Here is a 23635-nt window from a genome sequence, read left to right as displayed (position 1 = left end):
CCCCATACCTAAATCCCCCATAGTGACCCTACTGGGTACCAGACCAACTCAACTTGCAGCCATGACACACTCTGATTGGCGGATTATAACCCAGATGTTAGGAGCAGCTGGACAAACCATTGCTCCCCAGTGGAAGCACCCCCCACCTCCGATCTCCGCATGATTGCTACGCCTCTGGCAGGTCATGGCCATGGAGCTACTGACAGCCCGCCTCACGCACATGGACACCAAATTCAATCGCACTTTGCTACCCCTAATTCACACCTTTCTCAGATAGAAAACGCCCGTTATACTCCCCCAGACTTCGACCCTTCCAGCTCTTTGAGGACCCCCTCCTGCCATACCCCCGAGATATCCCACATTTTCTCCTGACATTCGGACTGGACAGTAAGGCCCCCTCTCTTTCGATGCTAGCTCCTGACTTAACGACACCTTCTCATCCGCCCCCCCGTTATCACCCTTCCTTGCGATTTCCCCCTCTCCTCTCCCGCCTTTTGGTGTTTCAAGAGTGGTGTAGTTTAGTCATCACTGGGGCATGACAAGAGGGGTGACCTGGATCGGCCCGATATTTTCGGGGTCGACTCGGGCCCCCCGTACAACTGTATTTTAAAATGTATCAGACATATTTATTGACTAATTGACACCTTCAACTCGCTATGTTCTTTGCACTGTATGATGCCCATTGATTATATGGTGCCCAGCCTGCATCTATCGCTGGAAATTATCTATGCTTACACTACCTGGTCAGCGACTGATACGATATATGATGACGCTTGTTTTCTTTTGTTTTTCCTTTGTTCCCCTTAAACTTTCAATAAACACATGTTCTAGCCGCATAGCCGTTGCTGTTCATTCCCCTCTACTCTCTTCTTTCTCCTCTTTCCTTTCTTTTGCCTGTCCACTTTTCTTCTGTCATTGTTCGTTGAGGTTAGTCTTCTGGTATCCATAAAGGCGCACTACCCTCAATCAATGATTACACATGCAAAAGTTGGCCTCGGATACGTAATGTTACTCTGAAGTATGCTTTCTGTATACATTGTAAAATCAATAAAGCATTTTGGAAAGTAAAGAATTACCTGCTGGAATAGGTTACTTCTAACTTCTGTTGGAATCCTTTACATTATTGCAATGGTAGTGGTTCCAAATGTCAGTTTCTTCTTTAATGCCAAGTTCAGTTTGTATGGGCACATAATGGAGTTGGGGCAGCATGGAAAAATGAGAGACGCGCCCTGCTAAAGGGCAAATTGGCATGTCCACATTTTAAATTACACTTTGACAAGTTGCTAACTTGTTTGGGTCACAGGCAAAACTTAAGATGTCTGAGCTATTAGTGGTGACACATAAGTTCTCCACTCTTGGATTTAGTAAGAATTGTATGCTCACTCTTGAACATTCGAAGTGATATACGCAGAAGATACCTGCTCCCACACTGCTCCTTTTATCATTCGTTATGGGGCCCTTCAAGGAGAACCCAGAACATGACGGAATGTGCCGAGGGCTCCGCTTCAGTACAGGTGAACCGGTGGATGTGCAGGGGAGCTGTTACAAGGCAGGACTCTGAATGGACTTTCACAGTTTAAATTCCTCCAACTGGCCTTTCGGTTTCCAGCTGCAAACATAACGAAGGCGTCTGCCCCCATCGAAATATGCAGGAAGGCGTCTGCCCCCATCGGATTATGCAGGAAGGCGTCTGCCCCCATCATATTATGCAGGAAGGCGTCTGCCCCCATCGGATTATACTTCAGTTCAGGAGGCTACAGGCGAACTGGCAGCGATTATGGGAGCTTCCAGGAGAATGTTGCGCAGACACGGTCCATCTCTGGAGGGTTTGAGGGGAGTGGCTTACCGATAGCAAGTATCTACGTGTCTGCTATATCATACTGTGCAGTCTCCCGATTAAAGCGATCCACTTCTATACCATCCACAGGTCAGACTAGACATCGCCAAGGAGAACCAAGGTAAACATGGAGGCCGTTCAAGGTTGCCCCCGCAGCAGGGTTCCTCTAGGGGGTGATGAGCATACATTGTTTTGAGTAAGGCAATTAAAGTGTTCTCTCAATATCCTTACTGTTAATCATGGCTTCGTTTCGTATTCAAGCACAGAGGGTGTATATTTTTGGGGGATTCCCCTAACATGCAATTAGATCTGTCGTATCTCTTACTCAGGTATGGACACCTTACGAGGTCCCACCTTACTTTGTAGGACTGATGTATCTCTTACTCAGGTATGGACACCTTACGAGGTCCCACCTTACTTTGTAGAGCTGACGTATCTCTTCCTCCGGTGTGACACCTTACGAGGTCCCACCTTACTTTGTAGGACTGACGTATCTCTTACTCAGGTATGGACACCTTACGAGGTCCCACCTTACTTTGTAGGACTGTCGTATCCCGTACTCCGGTGTGGACACCTTACGAGGTCCCACCTTACTTTGTAGGACTGATGTATCTCTTACTCAGGTGTGGACTCCTTACGAGGTCCCACCTTACTTTGTGGGACTGTCGTATCTTTTACTCAGGTGTGGACACCTTACGAGGCCCCACCTTACTTTGTAGGTCTGATGTATCTCTTACTCAGGTGTGAACACCTTACGAGGTCCCCCCTTACTTTGTGGGACTGTCGTATCTCTTACTCAGGTATGGACACCTTACGAGGTCCCTCCCCGTCCGATGAACATTAAGCCCCTTTAGATTCCTATCTAGCTACTGAATACATTCTAGAAAAGAGATCTCATGTACGTAGCAGGTTGTGTTTCTACCTCTTTGGGAGCAAGGTTTCTTTGAAGCGTTATTTTGGTGGCAATACCAGGACAAAAAGAAAAGTCCGCTGCCCCATCTGCCAATCTTTTCGATTAGCCTGCCCCATTCAGAGGCAGAGGTACTGCTCTACCTACCTCCCCCCACCCCCCACACCCAAAAGCCTCAGTCACCTCTGGGAGCAGAGGATCTTGGCCTGATGATCCATCCGCACCGGGCCACCCAGGGACAGTGACTGGTTCTCCAAGCCCAGGTCAGCCACGCGACGCATGACAGACCAGGTATGGAAATAATCACTCCTCCCGGTCCACTCTACCCAACTGCACAGAGAAAAACTCCTTGCAGTCAGGGCTATTGATGTTGTCTTTATCAGAAACAAATACATAAAAACCGTGGCAGGTAGCTTGACACTTACAGTGACTGAACGGCCTTCCCTATTCCCTTTTTATGAAGGGATCTGCGCCAGGCAGGTGGAGATCTCTAAATACAGCAGGCAGGCGTGCACCAGGGGAGCAAAGGCAAGAACCATTACTGAACTGGTGGCAATCCACCAAATTATACATACAGCTTCATTAGGTCTCGCCTAGCATTGCAGCGCATGCGCTGCTCGCTCTACGAGATCTATTGTATCTATCTAGGAGATTTCGGAAGTGGAGTGGAAGCTCCGCCCACCCTTTCTATTGGCCGGCGTCATCCTTTATGGAAAACGCTGGCCTCTGATTGAAAGTGAGGCTTTTTGGTGACCACCCTGTCTCCTTTAGGCCCCGCCCAACCGGACTGGATCGTTTGCTTGCAGCTTGAGACTGTCTCCTTTAATTAGTGGGTGAGCACTTACTGTTTACATTCGCGCAATGGCGACGGCTTGTTTGTGGGAGCCTCTTAGATCTTCTTGCCACTTTCACTTCCGCGTAGCAGCCAGCAAGCGAGAGGTCAGACACAGGATGCCCATGTTAAGACTTTTAGACGCTTCTCACAGGGGTGCGACTAACTTTTGTGTCGGTGTTTGTATCCTGCGCAGCCCGAAGCGGTGGTGGGAGAGGGCATGTGCCGGGCGAGCACACTCGCGTCAGAGCCGGCCCTGTACCCCGCAGGCCCTGCATCTGGACAGGGCAGCGCCTCTCTGTGGCAGCAGTGACCGCACGCATGCACCCGCCCGACACCGGTCCTGCCACCGTCTGCTAAGTCACCAAGAGGCACTTTATTCTTCCATATCTAACTTCTTAGACTTTGATGGCGCTTTCGCTTTACCAGCCCACGGCCCTTTATTCTCCGGAATGGGACTCCTTATATTTTTATGGAGCTTCCATTTTAGCACATCACGGCACTTTACACTACTGTACTCCAAAGAAATTTCTACTTCTTACACCTCTAGACAGTACTACATCTGCTTCTCTGTCCTACTGTAATTCCCCATTATTGCTACTCTAGGGATTGCTGCCGCTGCTTCTCTCAAAAGTCAACTATTCATTCCAGATGCTCCAGACAGTGCACACTACTGCTACCTACTCCTCTCGCCACCACCAGTAATTCTTACATACCAGTTGTAAATCCACATACTTAGTCCACTACAAAGCGCTGGAGCTATGTCTCTTTACATAAATTCACTACAGTACAAAAACATATTAAGAAGATATTGTAATTACAATAGCTCTAACTCTAACAAATGCGAGACCTGTTGAATTGCAAATGCTTGTTTTTCTCTTCCTGATAAGTTTGTCGAGTCTCTCCCAAGCGTGTCTTATCTTCAACTCATGCTCTGGATGAACAGATGTCCTGACACTGCATTGCACCCCATTATTGCCTTCTTCCTACATCTATCACCCTTACCTTACCTGGATAGTCTGTCATGATTGCACCCACTCGACGTGCACGAGGCGCTGCTCTATTTCAGGAAAAGCCCTCGCTCTGCCACGAATGACATCTGAGTGCCTTGCATCAACAGAAGAGGTGGCCACAGAAAGTCCTTAAGAGTCACAATGTTGGTGTTTTGAGGCCACCGTAGCCATCCGATCTGACTTGTTATGAAGCGATCCTCCAGGTTCTGGAGTTTGCGGAGAAGACATATATCCTTTCACTTGAGGCCATCGCGGCTGTGCTTCAGGCCACTGTAATGGTCCACATGACACATACATGTACGGCAGCTACGGGGCAGCTGCACGCTCTCGAAGACGTCATCCCAAACACATCACAGGGGCTCTCCTTGATGCGTACGGAATCCAGAGCCTTGGGCCACACGAGCAACGACCGAGGGCTCTTTCCCAAGAAGTGGCAGTGCCTGCTTCCCTTCTGCAGGCCGCTGCATTCACGGAGCACAGCCAGCAAACCCTGGGTTTCACAGTCCATATATATTTAGTTTGATTGACCACTTACCCTTTAGATCAGCGTTCCGACCTCTTAAGACTCCTGAAAACACGCACCTCAAATGTCAGCTCAAACAACCTCAGTGACATCCGAGCACCAGGACAGCACACATAACATCTGGAGCTCACGAGAATATCACAGAACATGAAGGGCAGAGCAGGGAAGATTCACCTTAACAATCACTCTTCCGGCAACCGTGAGATCCCGATCAAACCAGGTGTTCCAAATTCCGCCTCCGTAGCACTCCACACCAACCTGGATGCAGCCCGACTGGCTCTTCTTAGATTTCCTCTTCACCTGGGCAGAGAGGCGGGGAGACAAAAACATGTCAAACAAAGGTGGATATCTGTGCTGTCTGCAATGATGCCTCATGGCAGTCAAAAGAGAGCCATGTGTGGATGTGTCACACTCTCTGCTCATAAATAGACAAGGGTGGTGTGCAGAGTTCACAGATGGGGACATGTGCAAGGTCTGTGGATGCGTGCACTGGTGCAGGGACGTGCAAGGTCTGTGGATGTGTGCACTGGTGCAGGGATGTGCAAGGTCTGTGGGTGTATGCACTGGTGCAGAGATGTGCAATGTCTGTGAATGCTTGCACTGGTGCAAGGTCTGTGGGTGTGTGCACTGGTGCTGGGACATGCAGGGTCTGTGGATGCGTGCACTAGTGCAGGGACGTGCAAGGTCTGTGGATGTGTGCACTGGTGCAGGGACGTGCAAGGTCTGTGGATGTGTGCACTGGTGCAGGGACATGCAGGGTTATTAGATGCGTGCACTGGTGAAGCAACGTGCAGGGTCTGTGGATGTGTGCACTGGTGCTGGGACATTCAGGGTCTGTGGATGCGTTCACTAGTGCAGGGACGTGCAAGGTCTGTGGATGTGTGCACTGGTGCAGGGACGTGCAAGGTCTGTGGATGTGTGCAATGGTGCTGGGACATGCAGGGTCTGTGGATGCGTGCACTAGTGCAGGGACGTGCAAGGTCTGTGGATGTGTGCACTGGTGCAGGGACGTGCAAGGTCTGTGGATGCGTGCACTGGTGCAGAGACGTGCAAGGTATGTGGATGGGAGCACTGATTTTAAAAAATATTTTTTTTTAATTAGTTTTCCAAATAACATCAGGCAAATAGTACAGCAGTATTAGTACTCAGTGTACATCATCACAACAACGCCTCTGATCAATTGTCTCAGTTTCCCCCATCAGTACAAGCACGCGGTTTTATATGCTTACACTTTATAGGCTATCTCCCTCCCGCCACATAGCGCTATAACGTATCGCAATCAGATAGAAGTCCATTTCTTGCTAAGAATCACAGAGCACTAGTGCTATGTTAACTGAGTAATATAACATAAAATAAACCAACCCACACCCAGCTCCCTCCCGGCCCCCCCCTTACCACCGGTGCGCCCGGTCTACTTGCAGCTTATAAATGAGAGAACAGATCCTTCTGCAATACTTATCGTAGTTCAAGTTCAAGTTAGCTTTTATTCGATATGCAAGATATCTTATAAGCATAATAAAATACAATCATTACAGTGTACAAAAAGAAGCATTGCTACAAGAAGCCAGTATAAAATTCATTAAAAAGATAAAAGGACATGAAATGCCCGTTACTAAATTAGCTAAAAAAGAATTAAACAGCTACTGACAATCTCTTACAACGAATAAGCCAAAACTGCTTTAAAAATTTTGCTGTTCCACACACTATAGGGGGGGGAAGTGTCCGTGGTTAGGATACGCAAGGCTACTCGGTGGCTACGTGTGCCCATATTTCGACAAAGAGGTTTCAACCAAAAACTCCTAGGCCTTGCATAATCCGGACATTCAAATAGGACATGCGCAATGGACTCAACCCTACTCGGACAACATGCACAGTTGGGAGAAGTACGGGCCGCTGATGTCCAATTCGATACCAGAGCACCTAGGGGGAGGGATCCAACTCTAAATTTAAAATAAAGGGCTCGGTCGAAGGGGAGGGTGATCAGATCCAGGTAGGGTTCAAAAGCCACAATGTCTTTGATTTGTAAAAAGGCGACAGTGGACTTGCAGTGGTTAGAGTTTGTAATTAGACGCTCCGCAGTCCATTTCCAGTAAAGCGCCTTGACAACTTCTTTTGGGGGGGCTGAACGTGATGACCAATGGTCTCCTAGTCCGATCTTCTCCAGAAGCTTTTTAGTTTCTCTTAACCATCTTATCTTAGCCCAACCCCCCAGACTCATTATTTCCCCCAGAGCATCCGCATAGGATTTTAGTTCTTCACCCCTCCAGATTCGTGTCCATAGCAGGAGCGGGCGAAGCTGGGCCTGATCTTTGATGTTTTTACAGCCCATATCCAACCACACTGGTACAGATGGTGTGCTCAGTGGAATGGAGATAATGGATTTCAATAGCTTGCTCTCCGTTATCACTAGGGCGTCCAATCGGCAGTGGCCCCACAGTTCTGCCCCATACAAGGCTGATGACACTACTTTGGCCTTGTAGATATCAATTACTGGGGTAAGTGATCTCCTAGGTGAGGCCCTGAACTCCCTCATGAGAGCTCCTCCTACTCTCCTATGGTTGAGGACCATTTTGTCAATATGATTTGCCCAAGACATCCTATCCGTAATCCGAATACCGAGGTAATCGAATTCGGCTACTTTCTCTAAGGGAATCGAATTAAGTGTAGGTGGACGGCCCAGTTTCTTAGGAGGATTTAGGACTAGATATTTTGTTTTGTCCACATTTATTATTAAGCCTTTTGCAGCACAGAACTCCTGGAATCGCGTTAGCAATTTCTGGAGGCCTTGTGGGGTCTTCGAGATCAGGAGCGTGTCGTCCGCAAAAAGCAGGGTGGGGATACGTACTCCTCCAAGACAGGGGGCGTCGGCTGGTTCTTGTTGAAGATGTTTTACCACCCCATTCACATATAGTGAAAATAGGGTGGGTGCCAAGACACAGCCCTGTCTTACGCCCCTGGACACTGGTATCTTCTCAGTGACCTCTCCATTTTTACCCCAACGGACCTGTGCAAAGGTATGGGCATGAAGGCTAATGAGTAGGGACAAGATGTAAGGGGGTAATCCCAACTCATAAAGCACCCTCCAAAGCTCTTCCCGGGGGACTAGGTCAAAGGCAGTCTTCAGGTCTATAAAGGCCAAATAAAGACTACCCTTGCCTAGTTCCACCACCTTCCACCCCAGTAGTGCCAGCCTAAACACCTGCTCTATTGTCCCCATACCAGCCCGGAAACCTGCCTGAAAGTCTGATAGGATTTTATTCTCCTCCACCCAGTGGAGAATCCTTCCAAGGATAGCTTTACCAGCTATCTTTTGGGTGGAGTCTATCAGACTTATAGGGCGATAGTTCCCCGGTGTTTCCCTGCATCCTTTTTTATAAATCGGGACCACCACCGCCCCTTTCCAGGATTCTGGCACTGCCCCTCCCATCATGATATCGTTTAGGAGAGCTGCTATGACCCTTGCCCATTCCGCTGGGTATGCCCTCATAAGGTCCCCCGGAAGGCCGTCGTATCGTAGTAACAGCGGGACAGTACAACCTAAGCACCAATCATCCCATTTCAACAGATGCACTACAGGGTTAGGTCTAGGGTTTCCCTACTGCTCTTGTGGTTCATGGCGAACCAGTCTGTGTAGAACCGAATCCCGAATATCCGCTGACGCAGGGAGGCCGCCAACATACACACAGAGTAAAAAACCTGGCACTATGAGGAGTCCGCAATAATACAAGCATCTTAATAAAGCCATGATTGAAACGCATAAAGTGCTTGCTCCATCGTCCGAATAGAATCCCATATATAGAGGAATCTGGACTGATACCATTCTCCCACCTTAAATCACAATACGGTGACGTCAACGGATATTATACAAAGCAACTATAGTTGAATAGAGCACCCTATGTTGAGACCATAAAGTTGTTGAAAAAGGTGCCCCTACAAGATTATGCAATTGATAAAAACAATCTATCGCACAATTAAGATTTTATGAAAATTCTTGGTCCTGAAGAAGGTGAAACCATTGAACCAAACACCGAAACGCCGCGTCGACTGTTTTTTAACCCTTCGTATTAGATTGTAACCTTTAGTGGGAGGAAGGCTACATATAGCATTTTACTGAATATGTAATATAATATTATCATTTTTATTTTATAATAAAACTTTTTTAACCGTAATTGTAATGAATAGTATGTTTTTGAAACCACATGTTGCACTGTGTTAACGTTAATAAGAGTTATCCAAAGGTCTTTCTTTATATTGTGGCTCTTACTGAAAAAGAGATTTTCCTAAATACGATCAATTATTTTTAGGAACCATTTGGCCAGTGAGAAGCCTTTTTCTCTGCATATACGCTTTGTCTTGGGAACGTTTGTCTTTTTGTGTCCACTAATATACCTCGTCCCTATAAACATTAAGGGGTACCTCCCTTTTCTTTGTTGAACCCGTCTGTGCATCCAGGGCCGAGCTTGCATGTGAGTCTGCCTCGGGCATCTGCGATGCCACAACTATGGCCTCCCATGCCCTTGCAGTCTCCAACGCCCTATCATTAGTAGTCTGATTAGCATGTTGAAGCTGAACTGTGCTTTCGCTTGTTGCCCATTTAATCAATACTGCTTTCCACCACTCAATGTTTGGCCCTCGCATTGACTTCAAGTGCGCTGTGATCTCTCTCTTAGCCAACAACAAACCTAGATCTAAAAACATACTCGTTACTTTTGTTTTGGGTGTATGCGGAAACCAGTGCCGTAAACAAGTGCCCATGTCAGGTTCTACTCGTCGTTCCGTAACTCCGCAAAGCAGGTCGACCGCCTCCTCCCAATACATTCCTAGTTGCGGGCAACCCCACATCATGTGATGAAACTCCGCCCCCTCCAGATTGCAACGTGGGCACAGGGCAGTATCTATTTTAAAGTATTGATTAATCTTAGCAGGAGTTAAATATGCCCTATGTAAGATAAGAAAGTGAACCAACTGAAATCTGGTATTCCTAGGACTTTTCCATGCTCTCCTAACTAACTGAGCACATGTCTTCTCGGGGATCGCCTTACCTAGGTCCACCTCCCACTTCCTTTGCAGTTCCCTCAACGGCTCCATTCCCTCATTCACCATGCACCTGTAGAGACATGTAATATCTTTGACGGTCCCCGCCGCCATCACTACATACTGGCATGCAATGGACGTCTGCGGTTCCAACAGTCCTTCCCTCCAGTGACGTTGTATTGCCGAAACCAGGGCCGAATGTAGTAGGTAATCCCCCCGAGAGAGGCCATATCTATCCTGCAGGGCCTGATAAGCTAATAGAGCACCCTCTTCATACAAATATGGATGTGTGCACTGATGTGAAGATGTTTGTGGTGTATGGATGCATTCACTGATGTGCAAATGTGTATCATGTTTTGATGTATTTTGGTCTGGTATGAAGAATATGTGAATGTACTCATCATTGTGACAAAGAAAGGGGGTGTGTTCACTGATAGGAAAATGTGAATGTCTCTGGATGTGTGCAGTGTTGTGAAGTAGTGTGTGGATTTGCTCCCTGATATGAAGAAGCAGTGTTCACCGATATGGAAAAGTTTGAGATGCGAGGGTGTGTCTATTGAGGTGGTGTGCGCATGTATTCATTGACTGCAGAAGGGAGCATAGATGTATTAACTGATGAGGAAACCTGTGGCGATGTGTTCATACATGGAAGTGAGGAAACCTATGGGAATGGGTTCATACATGGAAGTGAGAAAACCTGGGGGGGATGTGTTCATACATGGAAGTGAGGAAACCTGCGGGGATGTGTTCATACATGGAAGAGAGGAAACCTGCGGGGATGTGTTCATACATGGAAGAGAGGAAACCTGCGGGGATGTGTTCATACATAGAAGAGAGGAAACCTGCGGGGATGTGTTCATACATGGAAGTGAGGAAACCTGTGGGGATGTGTTCATACATGGAAGTGAGGAAACCTGTGGGGATGTGTTCATACATGGAAGTGAGGAAACCTGTGGCGATGTGTTCATACATGGAAGTGAGGAAACCTATGGGAATGGGTTCATACATGGAAGTGAGAAAACCTGGGGGGGATGTGTTCATACATGGAAGAGAGGAAACCTGCGGGGATGTGTTCATACATGGAAGAGAGGAAACCTGCGGGGATGTGTTCATACATGGAAGAGAGGAAACCTGCGGGGATGTGTTCATACATAGAAGAGAGGAAACCTGCGGGGATGTGTTCATACATGGAAGTGAGGAAACCTGTGGGGATGTGTTCATACATGGAAGTGAGGGAAACTGCGGGGATGTGTTTATACATGGAAGTAAATAAACCTGTGGGGATGTGTTCATACATGGAAGAGAGGAAACCTGTGGGGATGTGTTCATACATGGAAGTGAGGAAACCTGCGGGGATGTGTTCATACATGGACGTAAGGAAACCTACGGGGATGTGTTTATACATGGAAGTGAGGAAACATGTGGGCATGTGCTCATCCATGGAAGTGAGGAAACTTGTGGGGATGTGCTCATACATGGAAGTGAGGAACCTTGTGGGGATGTGCTCATACATGGAAGATGTTTGTGATGTGGATGTGTTCACCTAGAGAAGCAGGTGATGTGCAGAAATCTCTAGGTAAGTGGAAAGCAGATGTAGGCACCAATGTGAGGCAGAATCCACAGATCTATATCCAGACATGGTAATGAGTGTGCAAATGTTCATTAACATGATGACGTTTGTGTTCATACACCCAGAGATTAAGGTACGTCTAGGTAGGTGGTGTGTGGGAGTATTCACTGAGGGGAGGAAGCATGTACAGATGCATGCACTGACATTCAGGCATGTGTGGAGGTGTTCGTTATCATGAAGGTGTTAGTGGTGCGATTGTGCTCATAGACCTAGAGGTGAGTGTAAAGAGCGGATTCATTCAGAGAAGAGAAGATCGATGAGGCGGTCTTCCAGCTGCAGGCGAGACCCATACAAAGGCATATCCATGAGTGACGCTTGAACATCACTTGAAAAACCAGTGGATCTCATCCATGTATGGCGTCAGAGCACTATACTCTCTATACTCCCTGCACAAGCACTCTGTTGTGACCGACCCTGATTGGATTATGTACTTGGCCGCATCCTGGTCAACCTGAAAGGTGTGTGCCATCTTGCCTCAATTCCTCTGAGCCGGTTTGTAAAATTTCAGTAACTGATTCCCATAAAGCAAGCAAGTTGTCATTACAGCAAGAAGCTGGCATGGACTGACCTAAGGGCGAGGCGACGCTAGCAGAGGAAAACACACTCTTCCCAAATGCCTCCATTCTCTTGAACTCCCAGACAAGCGGGGTCGTAGGGTGAGGGCCTTTGGCGACATGCCACTTGGTTGTACACTGGTGGGCAAGAGTAAGGTTTTGGTTTCGTGCCCATGACCAGTATCCGTTCGGGCCTTGTTAAATGGCAGCAGAGGTTCTAATGAGGATTGTTGGGGTTGTTGCACATAAATGCTGTCCTTCTAATCACCAAGGTGAAGAACACAGACTCATCTGTGGATGGAATCAGGGGAGAGCAGCAGAAACTAACGCAGTATCAGGGGAAGAATCCAGCCAACTGGCCTATTGTAGGTCCATCTACAAATACTTACCAACATATTGCGGGGCCAGGAGTGCAGCAACTGAACTAACTTACGGCTTTGTTGTGGTCGAGAGGGTTTGGTTCGGAGTCGGACAGAATTATGAGCTTGACACCCTTCTATGGTGTCGGCGGTGTTCGTGCCGTTGTCAACGAGGCAGGAACCGGCGTGGAGCATGGTGCTGGGTATGGGTTCAGGAGACACAGCCGGCACCGAGAGCGGATCTGCAGGCGGTAATCCGACTGGTGGCGTCTACCGATCCATGGTGCCAGACAGTGCAGCAGAGGGAACCAATAAAGAGCCAAAATGCACAGGATGGCCTCCTTAAATGCCTCCACTTGTTGCAGGGTCACCAGTGGACCCGGGAACATGGGGGCCTCAGAATCCACTGTAGAATCGACTCCTAAGTAGGGGACCAGAAGTAAGACCGTTGGACACCCTGACATCCTTGCAGAGGAGCACCATGACGTCTCATATGGAGAGTGCTGAGTCTGAGATGGGCCTCTGTGGACTTTTTACACTTCTTTTTTTACTTTGACTTACATGAAGATTTGGAGCGCAATGAAGATTTGTTGCCGGACTGACCCCAAGAGCGGGAACAGGTCTGTGAGCAGGAGTGGTCTTTATGTGACTTCTGGTGGTGCTCGGAGACATACAGCTTGGCTTCAAGATCCCGTGTATGGTTTTCAGGCTCATGAGGGCACACTTTCCGCACAACTAGAAATCATGCCCAACTTCAAACATCAGAGGCACGCCTCATGAGGATCCGCCACAGACATTTGTTTGCAACAGTCCCTGCAAGGTTTAAAAATGCAGTTTTAGGAGGAGATATATTCCCATGCTCATTGGAAATGTTTGGAAGGAAAAATCTTGTCAACTGACTAGAAAAAAACCTGCACAACTCCAATTATTGATGCACAGGCGCTCTGCTCCAAAATCTTATGGATCCAGTCTGGCACCTGGGGAAAATCTTAAGTTGAGGAATCTGTGGTTAGAAGTTATTCATCAGAATGTAACCTTATTGAACACTCTGTAGCACCCACTAGTCTGAGGTAACTGGACTCCACCAGAGCAGGTAAAAATGAATGTGCCCCCTACTAGCAGGGCATGGCCATCGGAGCGGAATGTAAGCAGCTGGCTGCGGTCGCCGCAGGCAACAAAGAGAAAGAGGGCCGCTGCCTTTACTGGGGATTCAGATTCTACCACCACATCCTCTAGGGCCATAAAAGAAGATGAAAAGGTTCTGGCATAGGTTGCTAACGCTGTATTTTGCGGTAGGGAGGACCCCAAGAGTAGCCTGTTCATTTTCGGTTTTGTAGATTAAATCGACAAGCCGAGGATAGCAGGCCCAAGGAGCTCCCGTAGACCAGCTGAAGTGCTCTAGAGAAGAATCATTATGGTCTCCAAAAAGCCTGGAGCCATCAAATGACATGTCCATGAGGTAAGCCTGCACGTCCCTAGAACAGCCTGTGGCGCACATTCAGGCAAGATGCCCAGTTACCACAGCAGTGCTTATGGCAGTGACCAACACTGTCTTTAGCAACTAGAGAGGCTCTCAGCACTTACATAGCCACATCCTATCCATCCTGAATGGAGAGAAAGCATTTCTTAATTCTTCAGGAATGGCACGCAAGATGTAGCTGGCTGTAAGCCAGAGGGCATGCAGACCGCATTCAGAGAGCTCAAACCCAGGCTGGCAGACAGGAAGACCTTTGCCCTGAACGCATCTATACACTTCGATTCCCTGTCTAGCGGAGCAGAGAGGAATGCGTTGGGGTTGTCCTTGCTTCCTGGTGGAAGCCTGAAACACCAAGCTCTAAGGAGACAGGTGGTGGGTCAGAAAGGCCCATTCCCCAGGGGATAACCCAGATCGATGATGACTAGCCAAAGAACGACTTACTGAAGAAGCCGAGCATGGAATGGACCAGATAGCCATCAATGTCTCTGCAAAGCTTTGTTAAAGGGCAAGAAGGCTTCTAAAGTAGTAGACCCAGACTGAGTTCCATCAATAGGTTTGCCTTAGTCTCGACTGCGGGCAGCTGAGGTTTCAACAGTTCTGGGGCTCTGCGGGATACCACTGCACAAGAGGCCCTCTCTTCTGGAGTGGTCCCCGTGATGAGACGAACTCTCAGTGGAAGCATTGAAGCCACTGGCAATCTGTAAATGTAAATACCGGCCAGCATCAGTGTAAAGAGCTGGGAGTAAATGATCCGCATCCTCATCATCGCAGTCCTCAGGTGGAATGTTGTCAAAGCCTTGGGTGGATCCGAATCGGATTCAAACAGGGTCTCAAGATTTTAAGGACTGGCCAGGAGGAAATGGAATTGCCCAATAATTCTCTAAAATCCTGGACTGCCATTTTTAATTGCATAATGGGTTGATTCTGGCTGATGTCCGGTCCGGATTTGAAACAGATATCGGAGTTGGATGGAGAGCAGGTGCCACTAAAGTCAAGGCCAGCGCCAGTCAAGGCTGCAGTTCCAGTAGCACCGGCGTGGTCTTTGGCACATATGTGGAGATATGAGCTAGCACCAGCTAGGCCCACGGTGGGCCCCACTGGCGAAAACCCATCTGTGGGTGCTTGCGGTTCCATGGGGCCCAAAGGCGTGCACTGGGACTAGCCTGGGCATAGGTTCTGAGTCGGAAGATGTCAGCAGACTGCATGCCTTTTTCCTGGAGCTGGGGTGATGGGATTGGGAAGGGCCCCACTTGGAGTTTGTGTTCATGGCTGGACTTGTCCTTAGACTTCACCTTCAACTTATCAGACAACAGCGACTTGAAGCGGGATTGGGTCCGGACACAAGAGCGTCCCAATGACTTGGAGGATGAGCGAGTCCACCGCTAGGAGAGAGATCTACCCTATGTCTTCAGCTTGGTGAAGTACAGTTGCACCTCCCACATCCGGATGGTCTTCAGGTGAATCAAGAAGCGTTTGTGGCAGGACTTTGAGTCATGCGCAAACCCTAGACAATACAGACTGACTTTGTGCGGATTTGTGACCTTTATCTGCTTCCTGCAGTCTTGGCATCGTATGATTCCAATGGCAGCGGGGAAGACATTTTCCCTGGCACACTGTCACGAAGAGAATGAATCTGGAGTCCTTAAAACACTGAGAAAGGTTTTCGGAGCAGAGCTTCATACCCATGGTATTTGGAAAGGAAGGAGACTGGAGCACAGGGGTGGTGCTCGGTTTCATTACCTTCGATGGCACGACCTACCAGTACACTAAAGCAATTGGTGGAAAGTTCCAGATCCAGTGCGGCGCTCAGGGGAATTCAAAAGGTGAGGAAACTGTGATAAGAATTGACCAGAAATACTGGTGTATCATCTCTCCTCCACAGGTGGAACAATCCAAAATAATTACACTCAGTTGGCAAAGAAGCCAATAGATGGTGCAAAATATCAAGCCAGGGACCACGCCAAGCCTGGCAGAAAGCAGCTGCCCGACTTTGAGAGCTCTGAGGCTGTCCTCAAAGAATGTCTAACCAAGAAGATCCCAACTGGTGAGGCAGGGGCTCCCTTTAAAGGGTTCTGTTGATCAGATGAGTTCTACCCAGCAGTTCTGCTGCACTTCTCTTATTTGGGACCATGAAAGCAGCGTGCCTAGGCTGGGAGAGTTGGATTGCGAAGTATATGGAGACAGACACTGAAGTTTCATGTGGATGTCCACCATCTGCACGCAATCTCTGCTCCCTTGAATATTTGTTTGCATACAAGCTAACCCCTTTGTCCTTTTCGACACAGCCACTTTATTTTACAGATCCTACAAATGCTTCCTTTGATGCAGCTGACTAAAAGAAGTCCTTAGATTGATGGAGGATTCACTCAGAGCGTCACTGGAGGGAGCACTGTAGTCCCCCTGTTGCATTTCCAGTGGTTCTTTATCCATTCAGCACCCTGATTAGGGGATCAGGATAAGACCACCCCATCAGGAAAACATACAAACAGTCCTGCAGGTGGTCCCCACAGTGACTTGACACTCCTCCAGAGTGCCAACAATGTGTTCTGGACACCGGGGAGACTGCCTGTGGTCCCACCATGCTAACCAGAAGTGCTACAAATGTCTTGAAGAGTAGGTCAGGAATTTGAACACACTACCTCACTAAAGCCCATGAGGGTGCCCAACATGTCCCAAGTTCAGGCTAGGGGGAAGAAGGTGGGCACCAACAAAAATAGGTCTGAGCATTTCTGCTAATGACAGAACATCAGAAAAGGCCAGTGAAGTAGATGGAGTCTACACACTCTCTAGCAACACTGGGCAGGGCTGAGGGGAGGAGCCCCAGGAGGGAGGGTTCTATATATGTAGGGTGGCTCTTTCAGCTTGTGAGAAGTGGAGAAGCAGGTGAACAGACAATATGTCCTCCCCTCTTTTTCTAAAATGGTGTGGAACCCCTTTTTAAATAAGAAAGGAGGATTCTAAAAAACCTACAACCCCCTTACTCTGTTGGACCCTTTCACAATTTTCAAATCCTCACCCCAACAAGCTTTATTTCCCACAGTGCACTTTTTACTCTACAAGCCAGCTACGTTCAGTGTCATCGCTCCTTGTTTTAAGGAAAAAACTGAAGACCTTTCTTTCAAACTATAACGTTTGGTCCTCACACTTTTTTTTAACAGTGCTCTAGGGTGTGTTGCTGTCTTATACATCACCATGAAGCCTCGGCATACACCGTATGTTACAAATAGCAATCATATAATATAACATATAGCAGGAATTGCAATATATTATTGTATGACGTAGAGCACGAAGTAACGTCCTGTTGTGTCGCTACCATCCATGCAGAATTAATGAACCTCAAAGAAACTCCACAGCTGTCAATCTTCCTAAGGGACAGCAATGGAGAGGAATCATTCCCTGAGAAGCATATGTTACTAGACATGTGTTTGGGGGGTCTCTGGGTACGAATGCAAAGGATGAGCGGAGGGTCGAAAGTAACACATCAGTGCTTCCATAACACTTGGATACAGTGCGGGTTCTCAGCCAATGAGATACTGGGATCTAGCGAGGGGAAATGTGGGCACGAGTCTGTGAGTGTCACTGAGAGCTGGGGATTGGGGCAGTGTGAGTGGGTGTGGTGCACCAGAGGGAGGACACACTGTCAATTCCTAGCGCGTGGGGATGGAGCCAGCGCCAAGTCCAACTCAGCAAGAGAGTGTGAAGTGTTGTTTGTGACTTCTGATAGAAGAATGCACCACAGAAGATGAAGTCTGTTCGCAGCCTTGCACAGGTGATCACATGCCCTTACCCTCAGGCACGGGCTGTCGGTGTGCGCCCCGATCATGCTGAACCCATTGCCAGGTCTGTACTGGCCTCCAACAGCGAAAGCGATTATAGTCGAGTAGTTTCTTGTGACGAAATACTAGAAGAGAAGAAAGACACATTCAGGCAGATCAATACAAGTCTGATACTTAAACAGAAGTCCTCCCAGAACCCTCCACAGTTGTGTCAACCATTCCATCATCCCTCTTCCTCAACCTCTTCACTTCTAAGCTCTAATGTATTAAACCTCATTCTTTGCTACTCTCCATGTCACTGCTCTTGTTTCTGTTCCTTTGCTGTCACAAACTCGAAGTTATTTCACACTGCCTCCTAGCGGTGCGTGGTACACCAAAATCTTTTGAGAAACATAGGAGCCCAACTGGCCAAAGAAACAAAAAAAAGCTAAAAACGCTTTTCTACTTTTTCGCCTGCTATGAATGTTTGACAATTACTACCAAATGCAGACAAAAGAAGTTGAAAAACCCATACGCAATATGTTGGGTTTTTTTTGTGCTGATTGGGCTCCTCTAAGCAAAATCAAAGGGAGGAGTCCAGTCATGTATATGAAAGCTGCAACTTAAGAACAACTTACTTACCATCGGAAATGCTCTTTCTGGTGAATACTCCATCCAACCACAGATTCTTCACCTTCAAAACTTCCCCCGGAGCCAGACCGGACCCAAAAGATTTTTGAGCCTAGCCCTGCACGCCCATAAATCGTGTCTTGCGGCTGCCGAACAACTCCACATCACAATTGTACCAGAGTGCAGATCTCTAATCTGGGTGGGAGGGCTGCAAGGAATATTTGGTCTGATAGAATATCCATCCGAGAGAGTTACCGAAGGTATGTAACTTGTTCTTTTTATAGATACTTCTAACCATCGATTCCTCACCCTTAGAATAGATACCAAAGCAGTACTTCCCCAGGTGGTGGGACTGTGGAATGACTAAGACCAAATGTTCTGCAGGACAGTACGGGCAAAATACTGTTTCCGTCAGACCTAGCTGTCAAGGCAGTAGCTCCACATCTATGTGCTTTTACTCCTTCACAGAGACTCTAGTTCATAGGAGCCATTCTGGATAAAGTGGGTTTTTGAACTTCCCTAGTGAAATGAGTCCATGACATTCGGACCATGATCCCGATCTTCTAGCCTCAGTAGTTGGTCTCAGTGCAGATGACTTAGACGTCTGGGGATATTGGCCTCCTGCATCCTGCTCGTCGATTACATCAGATGGTATATGCAGGCTTTGCAGTGAGATCAGAAGTCTCATTGGGCCCAGTATAGAGACAACCTGTCGGACTCTATCCAGGTTTCAAAGGAGACGGCAACCTGCAAAGATCCGCAGTAGTGGCTGCTCAAGCCCAATCGGACCAGTGGCAGACCCCTCTTCCCAGTCCTACACAGGGAGGTGGTGACAGGTAAGTCACCGCTGGGTTGAGGGGGGGGGGGGGGGGGGGGTCATATGGGAGAGGTGATCAGCGGAGGCATCAAGCATGGAAGAGTGGGGTCCTGGATTTTGTGATCAGAGCTTCTGGGCCTGACTACATCTTTAGAGCACCTTCTGGATCATACAACACACCTGGGACAAACAAACTAGGTTGGCGACACCTGGTGGATCATGAATGGCAACTAAACTCGAAGGTGGAGCAGGACATCTTCCTCCATTGGGGAGAGTCCAATCTCGGTCTCTTTGCCACCACTGAGAATGCGAAACGTCAACACTTTTGTGTGTTGGAGTTTCAAGAGGGCTCTCTCTCAAGAGATAGAATCTACTTGGTATGAAGCTCGAGACTCCTGCAAGCCTTCCAGCCACTACTTCTCCTGCTTAAAGTTCTGAAGATCAAGAACGACTGGGCCCAAGTCATCCAAGTGACCCTGGTTTCGGTCTGAAGTGGAACCTCTGGACATGAGAATCTGTCCTCGGATGAAGCCACTGCTTCTGGAGGATCTTCTGATGCGGCATCAGGACTGGGTCTTGTACACGGGCCTGCAGAGTCTATACCTTCATGCGTGGAGATGGAGCGCTAGCAGCCGACTGCATTCAATCCCTCTCCTGTACTACTAGATGTCATCCTGACAGCCAGGACTCCTTCCACAAAGTCAATGTATACCAGACACTGGGACAAGTTTGTGGCTTGCTGTAGCACCTGCAATACGAACCCATTGCAAGCCAAACTGTTACTGTTCGTTCTGTCTTTTGCCCAGCAGAGACTTGCAGTGGGCACTGCCAAAGGTTGGTTACTTGTCGGCCCTTTCAGCTTTTCTGAGTTTAACAGACCCACCGTCTTTCTTCAAATCACCTGTGAGGATGCATTTTTTCAAAGGTTTCGTCCACATGTTTCCCCCTAAATCTCTTGTGATGCCAAGTGGGACCTTAAAGGGGTTCCTACTTTCCTTATGTGCACTGAATTGGTGCACGGCTTCGGCTGATGACCAGATGAATTCGACTTGTAGTCGGACAGAACTATGGGCTCGATGTCCTCCTTGAGTCTTGTTGATGCAGCAGGAACCGCCATGGATCATGGTGCAGGGTGTCATGATGGGTTCCTTTTTGAGTTGGACGGAACTATGGGCTTGATGTCCTCGTTCAGTCTTGATGTGGCAGGAACCGCCATGGATCATGGTGCAGGGTGTCAAGATGGGTTCCTTTTCGAGGTGGACAGAACTATGGCCTCGATGTCCTCGTTCAGTCTTGTTGATGCGGCAGGAACCGCCATGGATCACGGTGCAGGCTGTCAAGATGGATTCCTTTCGGAGTTGGACAGACCTATGGCCTCAATGTCGTCCTAAGGTGTAGTTGATGTCCGTGCTGGCATGGACGAGGCAGGAGACCATGGTGCTGGGTATGGCATCGTCTCCATAGTCAGAGCAGAACCCAAACCGGGTTCAGGAGGAAAAGCCACCGCTGAGGATAGATTCGCTAGTGGTCACCTGACTCGAGATCTCTGCAGATCCACGGGGCCAAAGGCAAGCCAGAGGATGCCGGTAAGGAGACAAAATTGCAAAGCATGGCCTCCTTAAACACCTCAATTTGTTGCGGCATCGCCAATGGACCCAGAAAATCGGGGTGCATTGGGCTCAGCTGCGGAATTGGCTCCTCAGTAGGGGAGTGGGACAGCAGGGCACTTTCATATCCTGGCGACTTCTCAAGAGGAGGGTGACAAGTATGGAAATAGGCCTGCTTGCACTTGTTGTGTTTTTATTTTTGACTTCGACTTACACCAAGACTTGGAACGTGATAAAAGTTTGTAGTGCCGGGCCAGACCCATCAGCGGGAACGGCCCAGAGTCCTTGACTTTGAACGGTAGCTGCCTTTACTCAACTTTCAGTGGTGCTCGGTGACATCCTACACGAACCAATGAAAGAGACTCTGGGCCCGATTCAGATTTAGTCCAACAGGTTATTCCGTCACAAATGTGGCGGATATCCCGTCCACCGTATTATAAGTGCATTACGTCCTGTGGCTCTTGTAATACACCTGACGGGATATCCGTAACCCGTCTGTTGAACTTTAAATCAGGCTCTCAGTCATAAAGGGTACTACTTATAAAAACAAATGAAAGACAACCCATTACACCATTTAGCTGGCAAAAACAGGCCCTGGTATCCACAAACCCCGAATATCAAAATAGTATTGATCACACCCTTCGTAATCAATAGAGGGTAAACAACAAAGGGACTTTGCCATAGGCCTCCTGGTCGATAAGAGGTAAACACCTACAAAAAACAAGGAAAAATAACCAACTGCAACCATCACAGAAGCAGGCACAGATGGAAAATCTAGCAGGGTGCTGAACTCACTTGAGGGGTGCACAGATCTCAACATGCATCGCAGTCCCCTAAGGTACACTCACCTTTCGTTCCGGTTTGAGGTCCCAGTGTTCAGTTTCCTTCAGCTCCAGGAATCCGGCCTGGATGAGGCGACTCTTGCACTCTTCCACCACTGTGAGGAAAAGACCACAATTAGAACAGAGTTTGGAGAAACAAAACAGCCTACCTTCTCAGCTGAGAAAAGACCTATTCTTTAATTTCGGTTTATCTGTCTAGTCTGAATGTACTCCAGTTTCCCTCTGATGGGCAGCCTCTATAGAGGGGCAGTCTGTGGTGAAGCCGATGGAGTTCTATAATACTCGTGCCACAGGAGTTGTAGTCAGGGTCGGACTGGGAAAAACAGTAGGCATAGGCACTAAAGTGAAAGTGACCCCCATTAGCAAACCATCTAACTAAAAGAAAGTGGCCATCATTCGCAAATCGGGTCAGTTTGAACTAGTTCAGACAAGCTGTATGGGCATTTTTGCAAGGTATGGGAGGCGGCATTCATTAGCGTTTTCTGAAGGCAATGGTTGTGCTAATATCAGGAAAATAAACAGTAAGAATCCTACCCCCAGACCATACAACAGGCCCACAGACTGCTATAAAAACAACCCACTCGGATCTGTGAGTCTAGTCCATCAGGCACAAAGGATGCATGACTGAAGATCAGTGATGAATGGCAGCTAAACGAGAGAGGCGAGAGATGAGAATACACGAGCAGGAGCTGGAGCTTGAAAAGAAAACAGGATTAAAGAAGACTTGATTGACCAGGACTGGAGATCAGATGTTGGAGGTTCAAATGGACGGAGGGCCTCTCAGGATGAGAACCTTGATTTAGTATGAGTGCCTCAGTTTTAAGGAGTAAGCGGTCATCCAGATGGCACGGATATCACACAGAATTGGAAACTCTTTCAGAGTCTGCCTGGGAGCCGTTCGGCCAAATAACTCACTTGCAAGTTCAGAAGGTAAGAGCATTCGGGCAAGAAGAAGAGCAAAGCCATAACTGAGAAGGGCAAATTAAATGATCAAGCTGAGGTTCCCATAAAGATCATCAAGGGGCACATTTTACAAACATTGTAGAGCGGATACCTACAGATTCAAAATCAAGACGCACCATGAGCAGAGAAGGTGACTGAAGAGTCAATACAAAAAAGAGAAAGACAGGCCAGAGATCGAGAATGAAAGCGGGAATGCACAGCATAGGAAACTGCAACAGGAAAGTAACCGGGGAGTATTTTTGGAATATGTCGGTCTCCCTAACGTCTCCAAGTGCTACAACATCCATTGAGTTACAGTCTGTTCCATGTGCAATCTTTGTTATCCCCCAAGAAAAATCTGACCCTCACTCAGCAACCTACACCACCTTACCGCAATTCAGCTCCCTTAAAAGCCATATTACTTACTCTTACTTACTAGGCTTTTCCCCCATAACCCCTGTCGATATATTGTGAACCATCAAGACAGGAAGCTCTCCGCATAGTACCTTTATGAATACATATCTGCATAAGAAAGTGCATAGAGAATCTAAATCAAAAGCACAGTTGCAAGTAGGAGAAGGGTCTGGCAAGGAGGAGGCAAAAAGCTTGTGGAGTTTAGAAGTAAACAGAGAAGCAACGTCAGAAGCTTACAGCCAGAAAAGAGGTGAGGTCAGTAGCATCAAGAGAGAGAATTTGAACACACGGTGTAACCAGGCGCAGGAGTAAAGAGTAATGCAGCTGGTACAGCAAAGCTGGTCAGCCAGGAGCACAGGTTGCTTTCAGTGCCGGAGCTCTACCCAGTGCTGAGAGGGATTACAAGGAGGTGAAAATGAGAAAGATACAGGTAATCTCAACAGATGAGACCGCAGAAGA

At 47.9% G+C, this 23635-nt stretch overlaps 1 protein-coding gene across 3 annotated transcripts in view; it reads right to left on the bottom strand.

Moving 5' to 3' along the window:
• DNPEP (aspartyl aminopeptidase) overlaps nt 1-23635 on the bottom strand; it is a 479746-nt gene that overhangs the window by 269603 nt on the left and 186508 nt on the right. For all 3 annotated transcript variants that reach the window (XR_014980105.1, XM_085650112.1, XM_085650111.1), the window contains exons 3-5: nt 21827-21915; nt 17957-18070; nt 5290-5415 (exon numbers count right to left, since the gene is read on the bottom strand). Coding sequence is in view for 2 of the 3 variants with exons in the window: in XM_085650112.1 (XP_085506238.1) it covers nt 5290-5415; nt 17957-18070; nt 21827-21915 (329 nt within the window). In the remaining variant the exon portion in view is untranslated. The remainder of the gene's footprint in view (nt 1-5289; nt 5416-17956; nt 18071-21826; nt 21916-23635) is intronic.

Source organism: Triturus cristatus, chromosome 3_2, assembly GCF_964204655.1.
Source record: "Triturus cristatus chromosome 3_2, aTriCri1.1, whole genome shotgun sequence".
NCBI lineage: Eukaryota > Metazoa > Chordata > Amphibia > Caudata > Salamandridae > Triturus > Triturus cristatus.
The sequence above is the reverse complement of the archived record's forward strand: the minus strand, read 5'-3'. Positions and strand labels throughout refer to the sequence as shown.